The 21,389-nt window shown below is 44.6% G+C and overlaps 1 protein-coding gene across 9 annotated transcripts in view; it reads left to right on the forward strand.

Moving 5' to 3' along the window:
* The window catches only part of Ppp2r5c (protein phosphatase 2 regulatory subunit B'gamma), a 144,574-nt gene that overhangs the window by 97,622 nt on the left and 25,563 nt on the right, over nt 1-21,389 (forward strand). For all 9 annotated transcript variants that reach the window (XM_036206243.1, XM_036206244.1, XM_036206245.1 and 6 more), the window contains 5 exons: nt 11,324-11,434; nt 12,737-12,829; nt 12,908-13,038; nt 17,879-17,938; nt 19,573-19,681. In XM_036206243.1, coding sequence (XP_036062136.1) covers nt 11,324-11,434; nt 12,737-12,829; nt 12,908-13,038; nt 17,879-17,938; nt 19,573-19,681 — 504 coding nt within the window. The remainder of the gene's footprint in view (nt 1-11,323; nt 11,435-12,736; nt 12,830-12,907; nt 13,039-17,878; nt 17,939-19,572; nt 19,682-21,389) is intronic.

The following is a 21,389-nucleotide window of genomic DNA, read 5'->3' on the forward strand; positions in this document are numbered from 1 at the left end:
TGAGTTGTTTTTTAGATGACTGTTGAGAAACCTTTGAAGATGATGAATGAGTTCATTATCTGTCATATGTGGTCTCACAGGCACTCTGTGAGGAACATGTCCAGTGTGTTGCATGTGTGTAGTTAATTGCTTGTGAGTTATATCTCTGTAAAGCTAGATGTTTAAGATCCAGAGTTGTTAGGTTGTAGCCAGACTTGATGGCCTGCTCCTCTAATCCCAGTGCTCTCTTGGGAAGCACCTGCAAGGAGTTGGCAGCAACTTTCAGGCTGCCTGGTCTATAGCAAGCCTCAAGCCATCAGAGTTGCTAGGTGTTAATGTTGCTCTTAGAGCATGGGAAAGAGATTAAAAGGGGTGGGGATGGGTGAGCCAGGAACTTTGAAGGAGCTTCTGGCCTAGTAAGTATCTTTCTGAAACTGTGATAGTCTAATTTCGCTACATACCTGTGCTGTGGTCTTTGCCAGAATGGCAGGGAGGTGGGCCCATCCTGATTTGACCACTGGGGTCTGGTTCCTGTTGCTAATCAAGTATTTGGGATTCACCTTGTTGGGTGAGTCAGTAGTCCCCTATAACTGCTTGCAGTTCACTATGTAAGCACCCAACTTGCTTACCCCTTCCCCAGTTGATGATGCTGGCTTGCTTCCAGCTTTGACCATAAGCTGCTGTGTTTATAGACAAGCTTTGGACACAGGTGCAATGGATTCTGGGGCCACCACATGTTAGCACCCAAGAACTCTGTTCTTTATTTAGATGAAGTCACTTCTGATTTATTAATTGGTAATAATGTGGTTTCATGACAGAGGAATCAGAAAGGTTTTCCTTGTGTTTTATTACAGGTTTACATTCTGCGTTTAGATCTGTGGCCCATTTGACCACAGGCTCTTTTAGCATATGGGCATTGAACTGCTCTGCCTATAAGAGCTGCCAGTCTCCACAGGACAGCTTTGTACCTTGTTGTATGTCAGTTAACTGTATTGGTCTGTTTCTGTACTCCCCTGTGCTCTGTCGTTGGTCTCAGGGACTCTGTTCTCGGACCCCAGTGTCATGTTAGGCTTCTTGCAGGTGTCCCAAGCTCACTGGTACTGTTTCTTTGCTTTCTGATGTCCCCGGCTTCCTGCTCGATTCATCATCCCTTTCTGTCTTCAGGGTCCCATTCTCTCCTGTGGTGTCTAGCTGTTCTTTCCACCCTGTAGTTCTTGTCTCTCCACTGTGGTCATCATCTCTGGTGGTAGATTTGCATCTTTTGTCTAGAGCTTCTATGTCTATACCTCACCTTTTGGAGACAACATGCCCTCAGTACCATTTTCTGCTGATATCCACATCCGTCAGGTCTGTTCAGGTGAATGGCCTGTTCTCTCTGGAAATTGTATTCCCCTGCTTTTCTACCTGTCTGGTCATCTTTAGCTATGTACAACTGTGGATTCTGTCCCATTGAGGCCTATATAGTTAGGTTTTTCCTTTTAATTTTTTTGAGGTATACTTGAGATACAATTAAGCCATATGGAAGTAGTTCCATCTTTTTTGGTACTTGTTTTTAAGATGCATTAGGCAGGATCTGAGTCATACTAGCCCAGGGCTAGCAGCTTTCCATTGATAAGGCAAGCTTCCTTTGATGTTGAATCCAAGGCTCCGTGGGTTGTGAATTTTCCTGGTCCGCTTGGATAAAGCAGCCACTCTGCTCAGCTTCCTTAGTACAGTCAACTCTCAATATCCAAGGGGATTTGCACATCTGGGGTGCTCAAGTGCTTTATATGAGGGGCATTGTGTCTGCATAACTATGTCTTCCTGTCCATTCTTAGTTACCTCTGCTTTAAGTCATCTCCAAATACTTAGATCTAGTACAGTGCCAATGCTGTGTAATGAGTTATTACACTGTATTGTTTAGATCATGGCTTTAAAAAGAAGCCTCCATGTTCGGCAGAGACACAGCATTTTATTGGGAAATATTTTTGATCCTTGGTTGACTAAATCCAAGGACATAGAACCCACAGGTAAAGAACCCACTGTACTGGCCCTCTCTAATCCTCTTGTGTGTTTTCATGGCCTCTGATAGTTTCCTCACATACATTCCTTTGTGGTATTGTGCTAATCGAAGGTGGGACTTTTTCTAGTTGCAGAACTCTGTGCAGCTCCCTCCTCTGTCCCTGCACTGCCCTAACCACTGAGCTCCACTAGGGTTCTTTTCTATACTCAGCAGCCTGGCAGTGACCTGGTGGCAATTATATGGCTCCCCATCTACTCCCATCTCCTAGAATCAGAGTACCTAGTACTTTTGGTCTTTGGGACAGTAAAGTAAACCCCATCCCTTATTACACTTAGCTGTGTCCCCAGCCGACCCAGCAGTAAGCACAAGGGTGTAGGATTAGAGGCAGTTGCTTAAAGTGATGGTTCTGTGCCTTTGTGCATCAGCTGGTATATAAGGGATAGCATGGCAGTGACTGGGGAGTGGAAGGCTCTGAATGGTGCCTTTCACTTCCTTACACTGTGTGGGAGGTATAGTGTATTAATTGAATATTCTGAAACCTTCCTAAACCCTTCATAATTTATCCCAATAAAAACGTCAGTCTGCTAGACGAAGCAAACATATTAGAATGCTGACGGTCAAATCCAGGTGTTAGACCAGACTTTCAGCTTCTTGTGTGTTGAAGTTTGTGAGCATGGAACATTTGGGAGTACAACATTCAGAATCTACTTAAAACTAACCTTTGGCCCATGGTAAATACCTTAAGGCACATTTCTTGATGCGCTGTTGTTCTGCTTTGCTTCTTGTGGTGCTGGGAATGGAATCTAGGGCCTGTGCATGACAGATGTCCTCCAAGCAGTTACATACTCAGCAAACACTTGGTCTGATTTGGTTTGGTTTTCTGGTTTGTTTTGTTTGAAACAGGGTCTCTTGTAGCCCAGGCTGGCTACATAGCCAAGAATAGCCCTGAATGTATGACCCTCTTGCTTCCACCTTCCACGTGCCTAGGATGACAGGCATGTATTACCATGTCTGTTGTATGATCTGTTAGGGTGGAGCCCAGGCTTCTGTGCTTTCCAGGCAAGCACTCTGCCAACTGAGCTACAGCCCAGCCCTTCCACTGTTATCTTTAACTTTATATTAATTGAACTGACTTAAGAATTATTACTTGTCATGTATGAATTTTCTACTTTTTTAAAAATTTATTTATTTATTTTTCTATTATCAGCTTGATACAGTATAAATTCTTATCTTAATAGTGAAATGTTTCATTGAGGGTTGCTCAGTAATTGAGTAAAACTAACACTATAAGCCACAGTCATCCTAGGGTACCCCATGTTATGTATATAGCCTCCATGGTTCTGGGGGTTGTAGTCTGATTGTTCTTTGCTTTCTATCTAGAATCCACTTATGAGTGAGTACATACCATGTTTGTCCTTCTGGGTTTGGGTTACCTCACTCAGGATGATTTTTTCTAGTTCCATCCATTTGCCTGCAAATTTCATGCTGTCATTGTTTTTCTCTGCTGAGTAGTACTCCATTGTGTATATGTGCCACATTTTCTTAATCCATTCTTCAGTTGATGGGCATCTAGGTTGTTTCCAGGTTCTGGCTATTACAAATAGTGCTGCTGTGGTACATAGTTGAGCATGTATCTTTGTGGTATGGTTGAGCATTCCTTGGGTATATGCCCAAGAGTGGTATGGCTGGGTCTTGAGGTAGTTCGATTCCCAGTTTTCTGAGAAACCACCACAGTGATTTCCACAGTGGTTGTACATGCTTGCACTCCCACCAACAGTGGAGGAGTGTTCCTTTTGCTCCGCATCCTCTCCAACATTGACTGTCATTAGTGTTTTTGATCATAGCCAGTCTGACAGGTATAAGGTGGTATCTCAGAGTTGTTTTGATTTGCATTTCTCTGATGATTAAGGATGTTGAGCATTTCTTTAAATGTCTTTCAGCCATTTGTGATTCTTCTTTTGTGAATTCTCTGTTTAGCCCTTTAGTCTATTTTTTAATTAGATTGTTCAGTATTTTGATATCTAGTTTCTTGAGTTCTTTATATACTGTGGAGATCAATCCTCTGTCAGATGTGGAGTTGGTGACGATCTTTTCCTAATCTGTAGGCTGTCTTTTTGTCTTATTGACTGTGTCTTTTGCCCTAAAAAAGTTTCTCAATTTCAAGAGGTCCCATTTATTAATTGTTGTGCTCAGTGTCTGTGCTGTTGGTGTTATATTTAGGAAGTGATCTCCGATGCCAATTCGTTCAAGAGTACTTCCTACTTTCTCTTCTATTAAGTTTAGTGTAACTGGATTTATGTTGAGGTCTTTGATCCACTTGGACTTGAGTTTTATGCATGGTGACAGATATGGATCTATTTGTAATCTTTTACATATTGACATCCAGTTATGCCATCACCATTTGTTGAAGATACTTTCTTTTTTCCATTGTATAGTTTTAGCTTCTTTGTCAAAAATCAGGTGTTCATATGTGTATGAATTAATGTCAGGGTCTTCAATTTGATTCCATTGGTCTGTATGTCGGTTTTTATACCAGTACCAAGCTGTTTTTATTACTATAACTCTATAGTAGAGCTTGAGGTCAGGGATGGTGATGCCTCCAGAGGTTGCTTTATTATACAGCCACCATGCCTTATAGTTAGATTACAACAACAACAAAAATTATAGAAAGTCTACAATCTCATGGAAACTGAATAATGACCAATGGGTCAAGGAAGAAATAAAGAAAGAAATTAAAGATTTCCTAGAATTCAATGAAAATGTAAGTACAACATACCAAAACTTCAGGGACACTATGAAAGCAGTGCTAAGAGGAAAATTCATAGCTCTAAATGCACACATAAGAAGATAGAGAAAGCTCATACCAATGAATTAACAGCACAACTGAAAGCGCTAGAACAAAAGGAAACAAACTCACCCAGGAGAAATAGACGCCAGGAAATAATCAAATTAAAGACTGACATCAATGAAATAGAAACCAAGAGAACTGTACAAAGAATCAGTGAAACAAAGAGTTGGTTCTTTGAAAAAAATCAACAAGATAGACAAACCCCTAACCAAATTAACCAAAAGGCAGAGAGAGCACCCAAATTAACAAAATCAGAAATGAAAAGGGAGACATAACAACAGACAAGCAGGAAATCCAGAGAATCATCAGGTCATACTTCAAAAACCTGCACTCCACAAAATTGGAAAATCTGGAAGAAATGGGCAATCTTCTGGATAGATACCACATACCAAAGTTAAACCAAGACCAGATAAACTATTTAAATAGACCAATAACTCCTAAAGAAATAGAAATAGTCATCAAAAGTCTCTCAACCAAAAAAAAAGAATTTTCTACTCTTAAACTAAAAAATGTTAAATAAATTCATACACTAAAAAGTGTCTTGTTTCATGCTTATCAGAAGTAAAATAGGGTTGCACATTTAGTTGTACAATGGCATAAAATACTCAGCAGTGGTGGCACACAACTTTAATCTCAGCACTCGGGAGGCAGTGGCAGGAGGATCTCTGTGAGTTTGAGGCCAGTCTGGTCTACAGATGTGAGTCCCAGGACAGCCAGAACTACACAAAGAAACTCCCATCTTGAAAAAACAAACAAACAAACAAACAAAAAAGCACGCCGGGTGGTGGTGGCACACGCCTATAATCCCAGCACTTGGGAGGCAGAGGCAGGCGGATCTCTGTAAGTTCGAGGCCAACCTGATCTACAGAGCTAGTCCAGGACAGGCTCCAAAGCTACAGAGAAACCCTGTCTGGGGGGGGGGGGGGGGGCTCAGAATTGTTAGAAAAACAGTTGTTAAAATTTTACAACTACATTCTCTTTATTTAATAATCTATAAAGATTGTGTAAATTTTTATTTCCCTGATATTTTCAATCATTACTTTAGAACATGCAAGTTGAACGTCTGGAGTGATGGTTAAGAGCACTCACTGTGGCCAGGCGGTGGTGGTGCACGCCTTTAATCCCAACCTCTGTGAGTTCAAGGCCAACCTGGTCTGCAGAGCAAGATCTAGGACAGGCACCAAAACTACACAGAGAAATCCTGTCTCAAAACCCAAAAAATAAAAATTAAAAAACAAAAGCGTGCACTCACTGCTCTTACAGAGGACACAGGTCACTTTCTAGCACCACCAGGAGGCTCACGACTGTCTGTAACTACAGATCCTGGAGAACCAGTGCCCGCCCTCTTCCAGCCTCCACAGGCACGGGGCACACTGGTATGCAGTACATAACATCCAGGCACTTTCATGTACACTTAAAATAAATAAATCTTACTTAAAAAAAATAGAACATATTGGGCTGGAGAGATGGCTCAGAGGTTAAGAACACTGGCTGTTCTTCCAGAGGTCCTGAGTTCAATTCCCAGCAACCACATGGTGACTCACAACCATCAATAATGAGATCTGGTGCCCCCTGCAGAGATACGTGCAGACAGAACACTGGTATACATAATCAATAAATAAATCTTTTTTAAAAAAATAGAACATATAGAATAAACATCCCGAAGCTGAAAGAAAATACAAACTCAAAAATGCTCCAAATGCTAAATTTTTGGGCATCAACATAATACCACAGTAGAAATTTTTACACTTGACCTAGACCCACTAAAAATGTTGTGTAAATGAAGTACATTTAATGGGGAAAATATTTTTTAACTTACCTCCAGGTTATATGTTTAATGTACATATTAAACATGAATTTTGTGTTTAAACCTGTATCCCACCCCAGAATAGCTTTTATATATATATTCATACACACACACACAAACTCCACAGTTTGGAAGAGGAATACATGTAACTCTGATATGAAGCATTTCAGATAAGTGACATTCAATCATATTTGAATAGACTATAAAAATGAGAAACTATCCAAATGTAAGAATTGTAAGTGTAGATTTTTAAATGCCACATGCAGGCATCTACGTGGATGGAAACTGCATTGTTTGAAAGCAGCTGTGGTTGTGGAGAAGGAGGTGAGATTGAGTCATGCAAAAGACTGGCTCCCCTGGAGAATTGCTATAGTGCTGCAGGGTCAGGTAGAGGAACAAAAGCCCTCAGCCTAGCACTTCCCTACCATCCAGGTGTGTTTGAGATAACATTCTAGAGAAGCATCATGGAGGAGCCTGCAATTAGGGACACAGTTAGGACCATGATTGCGTTGCAGCTAAGAGCTAATGGTTTTTAGGTAATTAGTGCTTTTCCTGAGGGTCTACCATGGGCTGGCTAAGTTCACCATTATCAAAGATTTGGTTCACCTTATGCTTACGATTGCATTCAGAACTGGGGAAGTAGCTCCATAGGTAAAGTCCTGCCATGCAATCATGAGGACCTGAGTTCTGATCCTCAGCATCCACGAGAAGCCCAACACAACAGCATGTATCCATAATCCCTGTGCTGGGGTGGTTAGTGGACCCTGGGTGCTCACTGACCAGTATACCCAAGTCTGAGAGCTCCAGGTTCAGTGAGAGATAGTCTCCAACAGTAAGGTGGAGAGTGACTGAGAAGACACCTGATGTCACACAGAGAGATCACATTCAGTTTGTAAATTGCTCCCTGGGTTCTCTGTAGGTCATCATTGCCTCAGGAGGAAGGTTCCACCACTCGGCAGGTATTGGTGGAGCCTTGACCAGTTTCTGTACTTTCTCTATGAAGGTGCCAGATCAGTAACTCTGAGTGCTGTATGTCTTCATGTCTGTGTTTATAACACCTTTCCATCTCTTCGGTTTCTAGGTGCTGACATTGCTGCTCTTGGTTTTTTTATTTTAGTTTTTGTGTCTGTGGCCCTGCTGTGATGTCAGTCTGGGCCTGTTTTACAGGTATTTCACATACGGACAAAAGACAGAAGTTTGACTTATAGAGACTCATATTCCATGGCTCTCTATGGGAGGAAGAGTGTTTAGAAGGAGCCATCTTTTGGCCTTTGGCCTTCCCAATAGAAATCATGTTCACTAAGACTGAGGAAGCAGGAGCTCTTGGTGGTTAAAAACAAACCAGAGCTGAGAAATGAAAACTGTGTCTCTGGAATGAGAACCATTGCTCTGTTTGGGACTGTTGCTTCACATCACAGCTAAGTGCTCATTAATCTACCAATTGGTAAAGACTAATACAGATAGAGAAAGACTTCATAGGGCTGCTGAACTATAAGGATATTCTTTTAGCTGGGTGGTGATGGCACACACCTTTAATCCCAGCACTCGGGAGGCAGAGGCAGGCGGATGGATCTCTGTGAGTTCGAGGCCAGCCTGGTCTGAGTTCTAGGACAGAGAAACCCTGTCTTGAAAAACAAAAACAAAAACAAAACAAAACAAAACAAAACAAAACCAGACTCTTTATAGGCTGTTTTGACTTATATTTAAATCAAAGAATAAGACAGTTTGAGAAAGAGCTGCTGCCAGGCTGAGTTCATGAAAATGGGAGTGCTGGGTGCTTTCTGACCTTGCCATCAGTCCCTGTCTTGGCACAGGTGGAGCTTTGTGGATCACATGCACAAACATGCACACTTGCAAGCCTGCTCTTAATGTCTACAGGAAAGACATTTGGGATGTGCTGAACAGTTGGAACTGCCAGAATGCTTCTGTAGACATTGTGTGACCCTCAAAGCAGCCTGGTGTGAAGAAAGGGTTTGCCCTTTTCAGAGCTGGCACAGGCAGAATGTCCATTACTGTCCTGGTTCTAGATAAGCACGGAAAGGTGCTGTTCTATGGTGCTGTGCTGCCCTCCCATGTGACCCAGTCCTGTCATGTGTCTGTGTCTCCATGTGTACTCAGAATAGATACATTCCATGTATAAGATGATGACATGCTGGCAGACTACACAGTACCTCTGCAGAGGAGCGCCAGCAGTGTACCATGGTGCAGTAAGAAAGTGGCTGGGAGCTCCAGGTGCCAGGTTTTCTTATGGGAGAACTCCTTGGATGACAGAGCCCGACGGTAGAAGCTGTCTTTTCCCTCTGTAGCTGTTGCCTTTCACCGTGGCCCGTGACGTCACAGCTCTGCTCCTGAGTACTAGTGCAGCAGGTAGCATGACTTGTGTCATCTTTGGTTGCAGAGCCGTCTAACTTGAAGCTCTTGTCTGGGCTGCATCTGAACCTTTCCTGGGGATAACCTGTGAATGGCTCATCATGGGCCCCTCTCACTCTCTGAGCACGTGACCAGTTGCTTGTTTGCTCTGTCACTGCCTCTAGCCACCACCAGTGTGTTGTTCCTTCCTGTGTGGTGTGCCGTGCCTGTGAGACAGTGTTCAGCATCACCAAGATCTTCCTTTGGATCTCCAGCTTGCTCTGCCTTTGCTGACCCTCCCTGGTATCCACATGCCCTACTTTGCTCCTGAGCTGGCACCTGCCTGAGCCTGCAGCTTGTACCTACCAGAGAGCAAAGTGCCAGTCTCCCATTTTTAAAGGACTCAATTCTAACTTTCTTCTCCTAACACATTCATGGCCTGGGAGCCCAGGGAGTTGGCTGGTGGTGACAGGGTCAGTTCTATCACTGTTGGGCAGGCCTTGGGAAGAACTGGTGGCCTGCCTAGGCAGTGTGCGACTAGGCTCATTCCATTTTTTATCTCATCCTTGAGCTTCAAAAGTATATTACCTCAGGAAACTCTCCCTGTCCTGATCCCCCATCTGCTGAGAAACATCCTGCATGTCTGCTTATCTCTCTTGCCTATCACCCATTGTTTGGGGGCCTCACAGGGCCCTGTGTGTATTTCCTGGATCATAGAGGGCTCCAATCCCCAGAAGCCAGAAATCGACACTCATAATTCATACGGGTGCTGGAGCTCAATAACCTAGACTTTTCTTCCTCTCCTGGTTTACATTGTTTCTGGATTTCCGGCCAGTTTTTTCTTTCTTTCTTGCATTCTTTTACTGCCCCTTTACCTTCGTGACATTCTTCATAGAAACTGCACTGCTACCTTTTGTGGCTGGTGACACGGTAAGAAATGCCCAGGTTGCAAGCTAGGTATTAGTGACAGTGAAGAAAGAAGAGTAGCTGCTGGTGGTGACATGTTCCTATAATCCTGACTCCGGAGGCCAAGCCAGAAGGGTTTTGATCTTGAAACTATCCTGGGCTACATCTTGAGGTCCCAAACAAAATGAAAGGAGAACTGAGAGATTGCTCAGTTGTTAGAAGCAATGGCTATTCTTGCAGAGGATCTGAGTTCAGTTCCCAGCACCCACACAATGGCTTGCAACCATCTGTAACTTCAGTTCTAGGGCATCCAGCACCTCTTCTGGCTTCCACGGGGACCAAGCGTGCACACAGTACACATAACAGAGATGGAGGCCAAATATTCAAACACGCAAGATGAAAATAAATCTTTACAAAGAAAAAGAAGGAAGAACAGAGAAATACCAAGTGTTGGTTTGCCTGACTAGACCAGGCCTCCTCCCAGGAGGTTGTCCTAGAGCTGGTATTTGCATTTATGTCAGATATTTGGATTTGTGGTTTTGATGATGAGGGACAAGGACTTTTTTTTTTTTTCCCCAAGACATGGTTTCTCTGTGTAACAACTCTGGCTGTCTTGGAACTGCTCTGTAGACCAGGCTGACCCTGAACTCACAGAGATCTGCCTGCCTCTACCTCCTGATGGGACAAGGACTTTTTGGTCACCTATAAGCCAGTTAGTTACTAGATCCCAAGACTTTTAAACTGGCATTTGATGGATTCATGGTTGTTAAAAGATAATAGGTCATATTTAAACTTAATGAAAAAAAAACCTTACAAGTCAATGACTTAGGAAAACTAGAGTTTGCTGTTTTTATCACTGGCCAGTCACATGTTTTGTGCAGGTACAGACAGACCAAGAGCTCTGCTCAACCAGCCCCTAGAAACACTCTCCTCCATCAACTCATCCCTGTGCCATCGAGCAGTCCTGTCTCAGAAATGATCTCCAGCTGCCCCAGAAGTCACCCATCTGCCTTGTGTTCCTATGGTTGTTATGGGACTGACCCTGTGCGATATAGCCTTTGCTGTTTTCTCAGTTTTCCTGTTTCTTTAGTCTTTTTTGTGGTCTTCGTCATCTTGTTCTTTTTCTGGCTTTTTGCTTGCCCACTCACTGGATTAACAGTCTCCTAAGTCAGCGCTTATCTCTTAGCTGGGGTCAGCTGTCTCTGACAGTCTGACAGGTGAGAGTCAGAGTGACTGTAGCAGCAGAAAGGTCTGTTTTGAGCTGCAGCTCTGACCCTGTCTTCTCTGGAGACCCACACCTCTTCTCAATTTTAAGAAAGAAGAACAGCTTAGAATGGGAAGCATCTATCCCTAGGATTGTTTAGTGTTTCTTGGAATATTCTTGGTAATACTTAAGTATCCTGGTTGTGATCATGGAACATGTGGATTTTAGTTTGCAGTTAACATGTTTCGAACCTTGCCACCCTCCTCCAATCCTACGGGAGCAGAATTTGACCCAGAAGAAGATGAACCAACGTTAGAAGCAGCCTGGCCTCATCTGCAGGTATTGGACTTGGCACTAGCCCAGATAGGATGGCATACGCCATGTGGGTGGTGACCCAGGGCTTCTTTTTAGCTGTTCACCAACAGTCTTCTGATCTAAAGGGATCTCTTTTTAGCAGAGCAGAGAGGGTGGAGAAAAGGAAGAGACTGATTGATTGATTGATTTTTTTTTTTGAAAACCCTTTACACAGGCTACAGAAATGGAGACTTATTTCTCTGTCCTCAGTGATACTAGCTTTACTAATAATGTTGAATTTGGGTTTTGTCTTAGTTAGAGTTGCTGTTGTTGTGATGAAACACCATGACCAAAGCAACTTGGGGAGGAAAGAGTTTATCTGGCTTCCAAATCACTTCATCATCAAAGGACGACAGGAACCCAAAACAGGGCAGGAACCTGGAGGCAGGAGCTGATGCAGAGGCCATGGAGGGCTGCTGCTTACTGGCTTGCTCATCATGGCTTGCTCAGCCTGCTTTCTTACAGAACCCAGGACCACCCACAGTGGGCTGGGCTCTTGCCCATCAATCACTGATTAAGAAAATGCTCTACAGGCTTGTGTACAGCCTGGTCTTATGAACGCATTTTCTCAATTGAGGTTCCCTCCTCCTAGATGACTGCAGCTTGTGTCAAGTTGTCATAAAGTCAGCTGGCACAGACTTAGAGCATTTTCCAGATGTACTTCCAGTTTTCAGTGCCTGGGTTTAACCTATGCCCCTGTGCATCCCAGGCTCCTTGCTGACAGATGATACTTCCCAACATACCTGTAAGATGTCAGGTTGACTGGTTATAAGGCCAGCACAAGCAGAGCATTTACGTATGTCCTTGGTGAGGAGGGAAAAAAAAGGGAGGAGCCAGATGTTCTGCCCTCAAGGTATCTGGCTTCCACACAGCTTATGACAGACCATCCACGCTGTCCAGCCAACTCTGCTGTGTTTATTTACAAAGGGAACCACAATGGTTGTGGTTCAGTGTCTGTTTTTTTGTTCCTCTCCCAGGCAATCCTTAAGTTCTTGTCTGCTTAGAACTCCATGATACATGATCATGGTCCCAAGTGTAACAACTGAGCACCATGGAAAGCACTGTGTGCCATTTAAGTCATTTAAGGTAGTCTGTGGTTCTCACTAAATAAAAGAATTCAGTCTGCAGTTAGAATTATACTAAGTCACACAATTCAGCATTAATTTTGCATGTGTGTTTTTTAAGTCTAATATTTTCAAGCAAAATAAAGATTGAATTTGAGGTGTTCTTAATCCACTTAATGAAGTACCATGTTATTTGACGCATTGTTGTTGTTTTTTCTCCTAGCTTGTTTATGAATTTTTCTTAAGATTTTTAGAGTCTCCAGACTTCCAGCCCAATATAGCAAAGAAATATATTGATCAGAAGTTTGTATTACAGGTAAGTTTCCACCTAGGTGTTCCTTAGCAGCCTTGAGTCCAGCATGGTCCTTGTCACTAAGCACTGTTTTTCTTAAAGCTTCTAGAGCTCTTTGACAGCGAGGATCCTCGGGAGAGAGATTTTCTAAAAACTACCCTTCACAGAATCTATGGGAAGTTCTTAGGTCTGCGCGCTTACATCAGGAAACAGATAAATAATATATTTTATAGGTAAGTCCCCATGTGGTTGCTACCCAGCCTCGATACTGTCACAGGAGGAGGGAGACTGAGCAGTGTGCTAGCCATGTGCAAGTGACCCCCGCCACACCACCACACTGGGTGCCTTGCCCACTCTGTTTCCTGATGCAGCTTTGACTGCTCGCTTCCTTGTAGTCTGCTCTTGCTTCTGCTCTCCAGTGCCTTACCACACACACTAGCCTTGCTTGAGTGTGAGTGAATAATTGACTGTGTCCCGTTCACCTGCTTGTTACCTTATTGTTCCCGCTCAGTCACAGGAAGACAGGAAGGAGGAGGTCAGCCTTTGCCTGGGAAGATCTGTGAATTAGGTGAGCAGTTTGAGGGCCAGCCAAGCAGAGAGAGAGGAGAGCCCTGGCGGCAGACAGAGCAGGACAGCTTTCCTGTATACTCCCAGACCTGTCCTGTCAGCCTCTAGCTCAGAAAGGACATACCAAACCCTTCAAGTATATGGATGGCTATGACCCCTGTCATCTTTGAGACAAGGTCTGACATCGCAAGTGAGCGTGAAGATACACACCTATAATCCCAGGGCTTAGGAGTCTGAGGCAGAAAGATTGCCACAGCTCAGGCCAGCCTCATCTGCCTAGAGGTCCAGACGAGTCAGGGCTACATTCACATGGTTCGTACCACAGCTGCTCTCTGGTTAGCATGTGCAGCTTCCTGGGCTACCTCTGTGCTTCCAGGTTCTGCCCACTCCCAAGCTGCGCAGCCATGAGTTATCCCAGGCTGCCCTGCTTGCCCTGCCTTGCTTTGAGCCCTCCAGCCTGCTTTCCCAGGAAGTCCACCTGAGCTGACATGGACCCTCCTCCCTAGGAGCAGCTTCAGTGGCACTAGCTTTGTGTGCATCCCACAGTGATCCACAGTGGGTGCTGGTAGAAGAGTCTGCTCTTCTATGGGATGGTCTCACTATGTAGCCCTGGCTAGCCTATAACTGGCTGACCTATGTCCTCCTGCTCTGCTGGGATGAAGGACGTGTGTCACTGTGCCCAGCCTGCTTTGTAGCTCTTTCTTACTAGTACCTGGAAAGCTTACTAAGGTTATCTTGTAATTGTTGGTTTCTTGGGTTGGCTCCATGAATCTGATTCTAGGGAAGCCTAAAACTAACAAATCTTAGCAGTGTTGTAAACACTGTGATACCCGTCTGATATAAAATAAGTAAGTTTTACACAGTCTAGCTGTGGGGCAAGGGCCTGCTTATGCCTGCCTGGCCCTTCCTTCCCCACAGTGACTGAAAGTGGCCAAGAAAGGGGAGCTGAGACAGTGAGACCAAGCAGCCTATGTGGCCCTCCCAGTCCTTCCAAGCCTGGTGTATCCCTGCAGTTGAATCCTTTGCCTAATGGCACATTGTGATGTTGGGGCCCTCACCATGTGGCTTCCCTCTGAGCCCCTTCCAGAATCCTTATAATATATAATGTTTCTGTAATAGAGCCCAGCCCAGCCCTGACTTGCTGACTGTAGTCAGGGAATAATGTCAGCTCCTACATATTCAGCTCCTGCTGTTCACTTCTTGGTGCTCTGCTTCCTCACAAGATCATTACTTAGCTGATGGCATTCTCTACACAGAATGGGTACAACTTAAATTCCAGATTCTTAACCCTGAAATTCAGGCTCTGGCTGTTGAGTTTTGTTTCTGCAGGACTAGTGGTTCTGATCAGTTGAACACCTGCAGTGTTGAAGTGGACATGCCTCCTGCCATAGAGCTTACTCTGATTACTGAGGTGCTCCGCTGCTTATTCAGAATGCATCACATGACTCAGTTGAGTTCCCACCAATGGCGAAGGCTACAGTATGGCATTTTTGTGTTTCCTCCCTTAGGTCATCTTTTCTATACTCGTCTGTGTAGATGTGCTCAGAAGCAAGCATATTACTTAGTCCCTAATTGGCTTGGATCTTTTCTTGTCATATCATGTGAAGAGAGTCAGAAAGCTCACAGTTTCCCAGATCATGGAAGTACAGTACTATGCTTTTTCAGCATCCCAACCCAGAATCTACACACTTAAAAATTTGAATATTTTTGGTTATGAGCCTTGCTTTTAACAGCTGAGCCATCTCAAAAAACCAAAAAAGAAAAAAAAAAAAAAGAAAGAAAGAATATTTTGAACACTAACATGATGCCACGTGGGGAAATTCCACACTTGACTTGTGTGACAGGTCCTAGTGAAAGTGCAGGAATAACCAGTATGCCCATGCCTACAGTCTCAGCTGTGCAGGAGGTTGAAGTGGACGGATCATTTGAGCCCAGCAGTTACTTACTTACCAACTTGGACAGCATAAAGAGAGCCTGTCTCCAACCTAAAAATATTATATAGCATTACCTTTCAACTCTGTGTAAAGAGTAATTGAATTTTTGGTTTCAGCTTGAGTCACATCCCAAGATATATCTCATACATATGCAGATGTAACTCTTAAACGATCTCTGAAATTGTAAACTATTAGTCTGGAGCATTCTGGTTAAGGGGTCTTAATTTGCAGTTTTAAACAATTTGATTCAACTCACCAAAAGCTAAGATTCCTGCTTGTAAGCTCTCAGTGAGTCGGTTTATTAATGTAAGCAAATGGGGTAACCCCAGTGCTGGTTTTATCAAGCAGTGCACTGGAGTCTAGCCAGGCCAGCAGAGCAGCCAGGCTTTCTCTTTCTGCCCCACCCATGACTTTAAATCACCACCTGTCACTCCTCTCAGTTCTGTCCTTGACCTGAGCCCAGCAGAACTGCTGTGCTGCCCATGGTGTCATGCACAGTGATGTCCCGAGTGGCTTCTTGCTGCTGTGCATCTCTGTGCACATGGCCTCTCTGGTCACACTTGGAGCCTTATGATTGATTTCGTTTTATTTCTTGTGGCCTGAACTGACCTTGAACTGACACTAACACTCCTGCATCCGCCTTCCCAGTGTTGGAATTACAGGCATGAGCTTCCTCTTCCAGTTCTAGTACAACCTCTTATGAACACTAGCTGCCTCTGTGGGAGTCAGGAGAAGCTGCCAGTCTCCTCAAGGGATTAGCCCCAAATTAGGGCCACTCACTTCCACCCTTTGTATTGCAAAGGCGAGCCACAGGGCAGTTCAGCTCCACAGGAAGGAAAGTAGATCCCGCCTCTCTGTCCAAGGTGCAGGACACATCCAGTGGGAGACTGCTCTGAGCAGCAGTGCTAGCCTGGTTCAGATCAGTCTGGGTTCTTGCTGTAGAGTAAAGATCATCACTCCAGCTTGCTCTGATGCCTGCTCGGCTTCCCAGACTGTCTCCTCTGGAAACTAGTCCCCTTTTTTCTCTCTTACAGTCAGCTAAGGTGCTTAGAAGTAAGAGGATGTCCTAAAATGATACTAATGTGGAAAGCTACCTGGCTTACGTCGCCCACCATTCTCCCATAACATACAGGAAGGCTGAGCAGCAAGGCCCAAGGGTCACTGTGAGCTGTGTGCAAGGGTGCTGCTGCACCCGCTACAGATTCATAACTAGGTAAAACCTGAGAAGCAAGAAGAGACTGCTTTTCTGCGCTGACGCCGGCAGACTGACATGCCAGCTCTGTCCTCTAGGGTAGGGGAGAAAGAGGACGGACAGCAAGAAGTAGCTGTGACATACATTCTGATAACCATGGCCAGTCCTCTGACTCTCATACTACAACCAAGCATGTCTTTATGTTTCTGTGTCTGGCTGCCAGCGGCCTTGGAGCCTGCCCACAGACTGTTTTCTCCCCTCTGCATGCCCCCACCTTGATGGATCTGTTAGTACGTTCCTTGGGGCTTACTATGAGTAGGAGCCATCAGGGAGGCCTGGCCCTTTGAGAATACAGAAATGTCTCTACCTGTTCCTCAGACTCCTGTAAGTCTAGATACCTACTTCTCTGGTACCTTAAGGTATCTAATCTCAGGACACTGAAATTTGACTCAGGAAACTTCACTAAGCAGCTTCTGAGGAGGTGCTCCCTCTGATGGACAGGGCCCCGCTTCCACCATCACATGTCCTAAATGCACTGCCCTGCTGCTATAGACCACCAAAAGCCAAGTCACTGGGATTCAGTTTCCATGGGACTCCTCTGGGGGTGGACATTCCCCTGTTCCCTATTCTTATCCCCAGTTCACTCACCAGACGTGTTTAAGCAGTACACAGATGCTAGGCTGGGTCCTAGAACCAGGAACACATTCACAGGAAGTCCTTGTCCCTGTCTGGAGGGAAACAAGCTGGCACAAAGAGTGTTATACATACTTCCAGAGCTCCCTGAGGAGCCTGTGTCAGCTCTGATGGACAGAATGCTCAGAGGTAGACAAAGGACTGCACTTGGAGCTGGTGTTGAGGAAGTGGGGTCGATATTCATGGGGAGGAGGGCAGACGGGTGTTGAGAGAGGAGCTTCTTGCTTGTCATGTGGCAGGGAGTCTACTAGAGACTGGAGGCTTTTAAACTGAGTGAGACATCACCTATGTTGAAAAGCTGCAAAGAAACAAGATGGATTAGCAGGATAGGATAGAAGGCTGTGATGTAAACACAAGGCAGACAACAGTGCAAACTACCATTGGCTAAATTTGCTGGCTAAAACACAGGTGTTGGCAGTAGAATTTCTTCAACTTTACTGGATACTTAAATTTTTCAGAATAAAATGTTGGAAGAAATTTGAGCTACACAGCTCTTAAGGTATCCCATTGCAGGCTTTCAGGGCTTTGTGGGCTCTGAAAGCCCCTGAACGTATCCCTGAAAGGTGGCGGCACCGGGGAGCTGCTAGCTCCAGGGCTCTCCTGCAGCCTTTGTTACGTGTTCAGGTTGCTGTGGTGTTTGCAGCTGTTACTCGGGGTCCAACACTGATGACACATTGTGTGTTCCAGGTTTATTTATGAGACGGAGCACCACAACGGCATAGCAGAGTTACTGGAAATACTGGGAAGGTAAGTTCCTGTCACTGGCAGTGCGAGGCTGCAGCTGCAGCTCACTCCAAAGTGATGCAGCTCGGTGACCTTGACCCCTCCCAAAGCACAGCAGTGTAAGCCAGGTCCTGAAAGAACAGAAACAGAGTTTCACCTAAGAAGGAAGGTTGGTGAACTCACAGATCAGAGTGCACAAACAACAGCTGGCTTCCATCTTTGTGCCTCCATAGGCAGGGCCCTCTTCACACACCTCAATCCATTACTATGGAAACTATGGAATTTCAATTCTTTCCCCTCAAGTAGTGTTAAAAATAGCTATAGAAGAAGGTTGATATTACAAGCTTATTTGAAGAATAGATTATCTATATGAGATACTGAGTGAATGCTAATATTTTAAATTGCTTCAACCTGTTGACTTTTCATATGTATATTATAATTCAATTTTTTATCATCTCAAACTGAGTAAAGTTTTTACTTTTTTTTCTTTTTTGAGCTGAGGATCGAACCCAGAGCCTTGCGCTTGCTAGGCAAACGCTCTACCACTGAGCTAAATCCCCAACCCTTTACTTATTTTTTTAATGACCTATAGATGTAATATAAGATTCCCTGAACCACTATTTCCCAATAGATTTCCTTGGAGCTGAGAGGTAGGTCAGCCTGAAGAATGCTCTGTCCAGTGCCTCCAAGGAAATCCATGTGCATTATTAGCAGCATAAAGTCCTGAGTTTCTCTAAAGTGAAGACACCCAGTATGTATATAAGAGAATCTGGTGGTCCCCTACAGGCTCTGAGCCTGTTGTCTGCGTGTGCCTCCCCACACACACACATACACATGGAAACTGTTGTCTGGTGGGTCTGGTCCCTCTCAAGTCGCTGCTTTAGATGTGATTCGAAAAAGTGGCTAGACCTAGGATGGTCTGTCCCTCACAACATGGCTTACTTAGTACGGCTAAGGGTGCTTCTTCCCAGTCACATGACCTTGGGCAAATTCCTTTTGTGGAATGGGAAGAAAGCTCAGTTTCCTCCTAGGGTTGCCCTGTGCCATGTATCAGGAGTGGTGTGAACTGTGTTAACTGTAAATCCTACCACATTGACTTTCCAACCCTTCCTCCAACACAGGGTCCACCCAGGAATCTCCCTCCAGATGTGCTCGCCACCCTTGATGAGTACAGTGGGAGCAGGACTCTAGAGGACCAAGTTACCATTATTGTTCTAACGCTCTAGCTCTGAGAAGCATTTGTTCGCTTTGCCTAGTCTTGAAACCACTTCAGTTTGGAGGTCCCTCAGTGGCATGCCTTTGCTGTAGACTAAGGAACGCCCAGTCTGCACACTGTGGGCGGGGGACACTCCAACTCACACGAGGTTACCCCAGGAATGTAGAAGTCTTAAAGGAGAGTGCTGGTGGGAAGACCTGGGGCCATTCAGTCCCCGCTGTTTTCTTCCCTGTGCTGACTTATGCCCCAATACAAAAAAGATAAAAATGATTGTGCGCCTGGAAGGCCTTTTTGTTGTAGTTGTTGCTCCTATCGATATCCTGTATTCTGAAATAAATATTTGCCCATTGGCTTTTCATGCTGAAAACAAAAACTGAAAGAACAAGATACCTGACTACAGTCTAGAATGTGTAAATACTCAAGCTGAATTCTCTTTTCACAGTATAATTAATGGATTTGCCTTACCACTGAAGGAAGAGCACAAGATTTTCCTGTTAAAGGTGTTGCTGCCCTTGCACAAAGTAAAATCCCTGAGTGTCTACCATCCTCAGGTAAGGCCAGCTGAGCACAACTGCACACCTCTGCAGTGGTCCAGTCGTTTATGGACATGATCCTTTCCCCTATCACTGTACAGCAGTGAAAATAGATTAGTGGTGGTGTTTCAAAGGGTAAAGAGGGAGTCCTTTCTAAGAAATTTGGGAGAAGAGTGAGAGATGGCTTAGTTGTATAACTGCTTGCCATCAAGTGTGAAGACCAATGTTGAGAGCCCCAGAACTCCTGTAGATGGCAGATAAGATGTGGTAGGCTGCCTGTGCTCCCAGCCTCAGAAGGTAGAAGTAGGATTCCAGACTAGCCAGTATAGCTAGCTCCTGGTTCAGTGAAAGAAACATCGCCTTAATGAGATAAGGCGAAAAGAATTGAGAAAACACCTGATATCAACTTCCGGCCTCCACATGCATTCATACACATGTATGTTTGTAGCCTTGAAGATACACAAACATCACACATATTTATGCATACAAAAAAGAAAGAAGCCGGGCAGTGGTGGCACACACCTTTAATCCCAGCACTTGGGAGGCAGAGCCAGGTGGATCTCTGTGAGTTCAAGGCCAGCCTGGTCTATAGAGTGAGTTCCAGGACAGGCACAAAGCTACACAGAGAAACCCTCTCTCTAAAAAAAATGAGAGAGAGACTTCTTACAGTGTGATCTAAACCTAATGCCTGGACCGTTTTAAACTGTAGGAATCTTGACTGTAGCTGTGCTGGAACCTCGGTTGCTGGCTCCTAACTAGTGTCTGTCTGTCTGTCTTTGGATCTGCTTTCCAGTAGGTGGAGTTCGAGCTGTGCGGAGTCTCATGGGGTGGCCACTCTCAGTTGCAGCCCTCAATCCTTTACTCTTGGCTGCCACAAGTCTTGACACACCAGGATGCCGTCATGTGTTAAGAACACCTGGGGGGGGGGGGTGGGGGTGCTCAGCAGTCCTTCCAGGGGCCTGGGTTCATTTTCTAGCACCCATAAGGCAGCTCACAACCCTCTGTAATCCCTGTCCCAATGGATCCTTTACTGGCTGCTGTAGACACTGCCCATGGTGCACAGTTACCCATATACATAAACAAAATAACGATATAAAAAAAATTTACCACCCCACATACACATACACCAAGCGGGGGAGAAAGAAGAAGAGCACATGGGAGGGCTGTGGGTGGAGTAGGAGAGAATACTTGCTTGTCAGTGCAAGGTCTTAGGTTCTGTTCCTAACACTGCAAGGAAACAAAACGCAACAATTCTTATCAAAGCTTATAGTTCATAACTATAATCTCAGCACTCAGGAAGCTGAGGCAGGAAAACCCTGAGTTTGAGGCCAGCCTGGGCTGTATATAAAATGACCTTGTCTAAAAATTAAAAATAAAATGGAGATTCCATTCTCCAGAGCTCCTTGGAAGTGAATGGCATGGGATACATTACAAAAAGGACATTCTTTCATTGATTCCAATGGCATTGGCTTCCTAGGAAATATCCATTTGTTTTCTGATTGGTATCTTATGGCAACGGGTCCAGTTGGCTTGTTATCATACTCATTGTTGAACAAAAATAATAAAGACGCTGGCCATGGTGGTGCATACCTAGAATCTCAGCACTCTGAGACTCAGGCAGGAGGCTTGCAGCAACTTTGGGCTACATATAAAACTATCTCAAGAGAGAAGAGGGGTTGGATGAGCGAGAGATATTGAGACCATGATTGGACAAATCACCAAACTA

Source organism: Onychomys torridus, chromosome 14 (genome assembly GCF_903995425.1).
Source record: "Onychomys torridus chromosome 14, mOncTor1.1, whole genome shotgun sequence".
In the NCBI taxonomy this organism is placed as follows: Eukaryota; Metazoa; Chordata; class Mammalia; order Rodentia; family Cricetidae; genus Onychomys; species Onychomys torridus.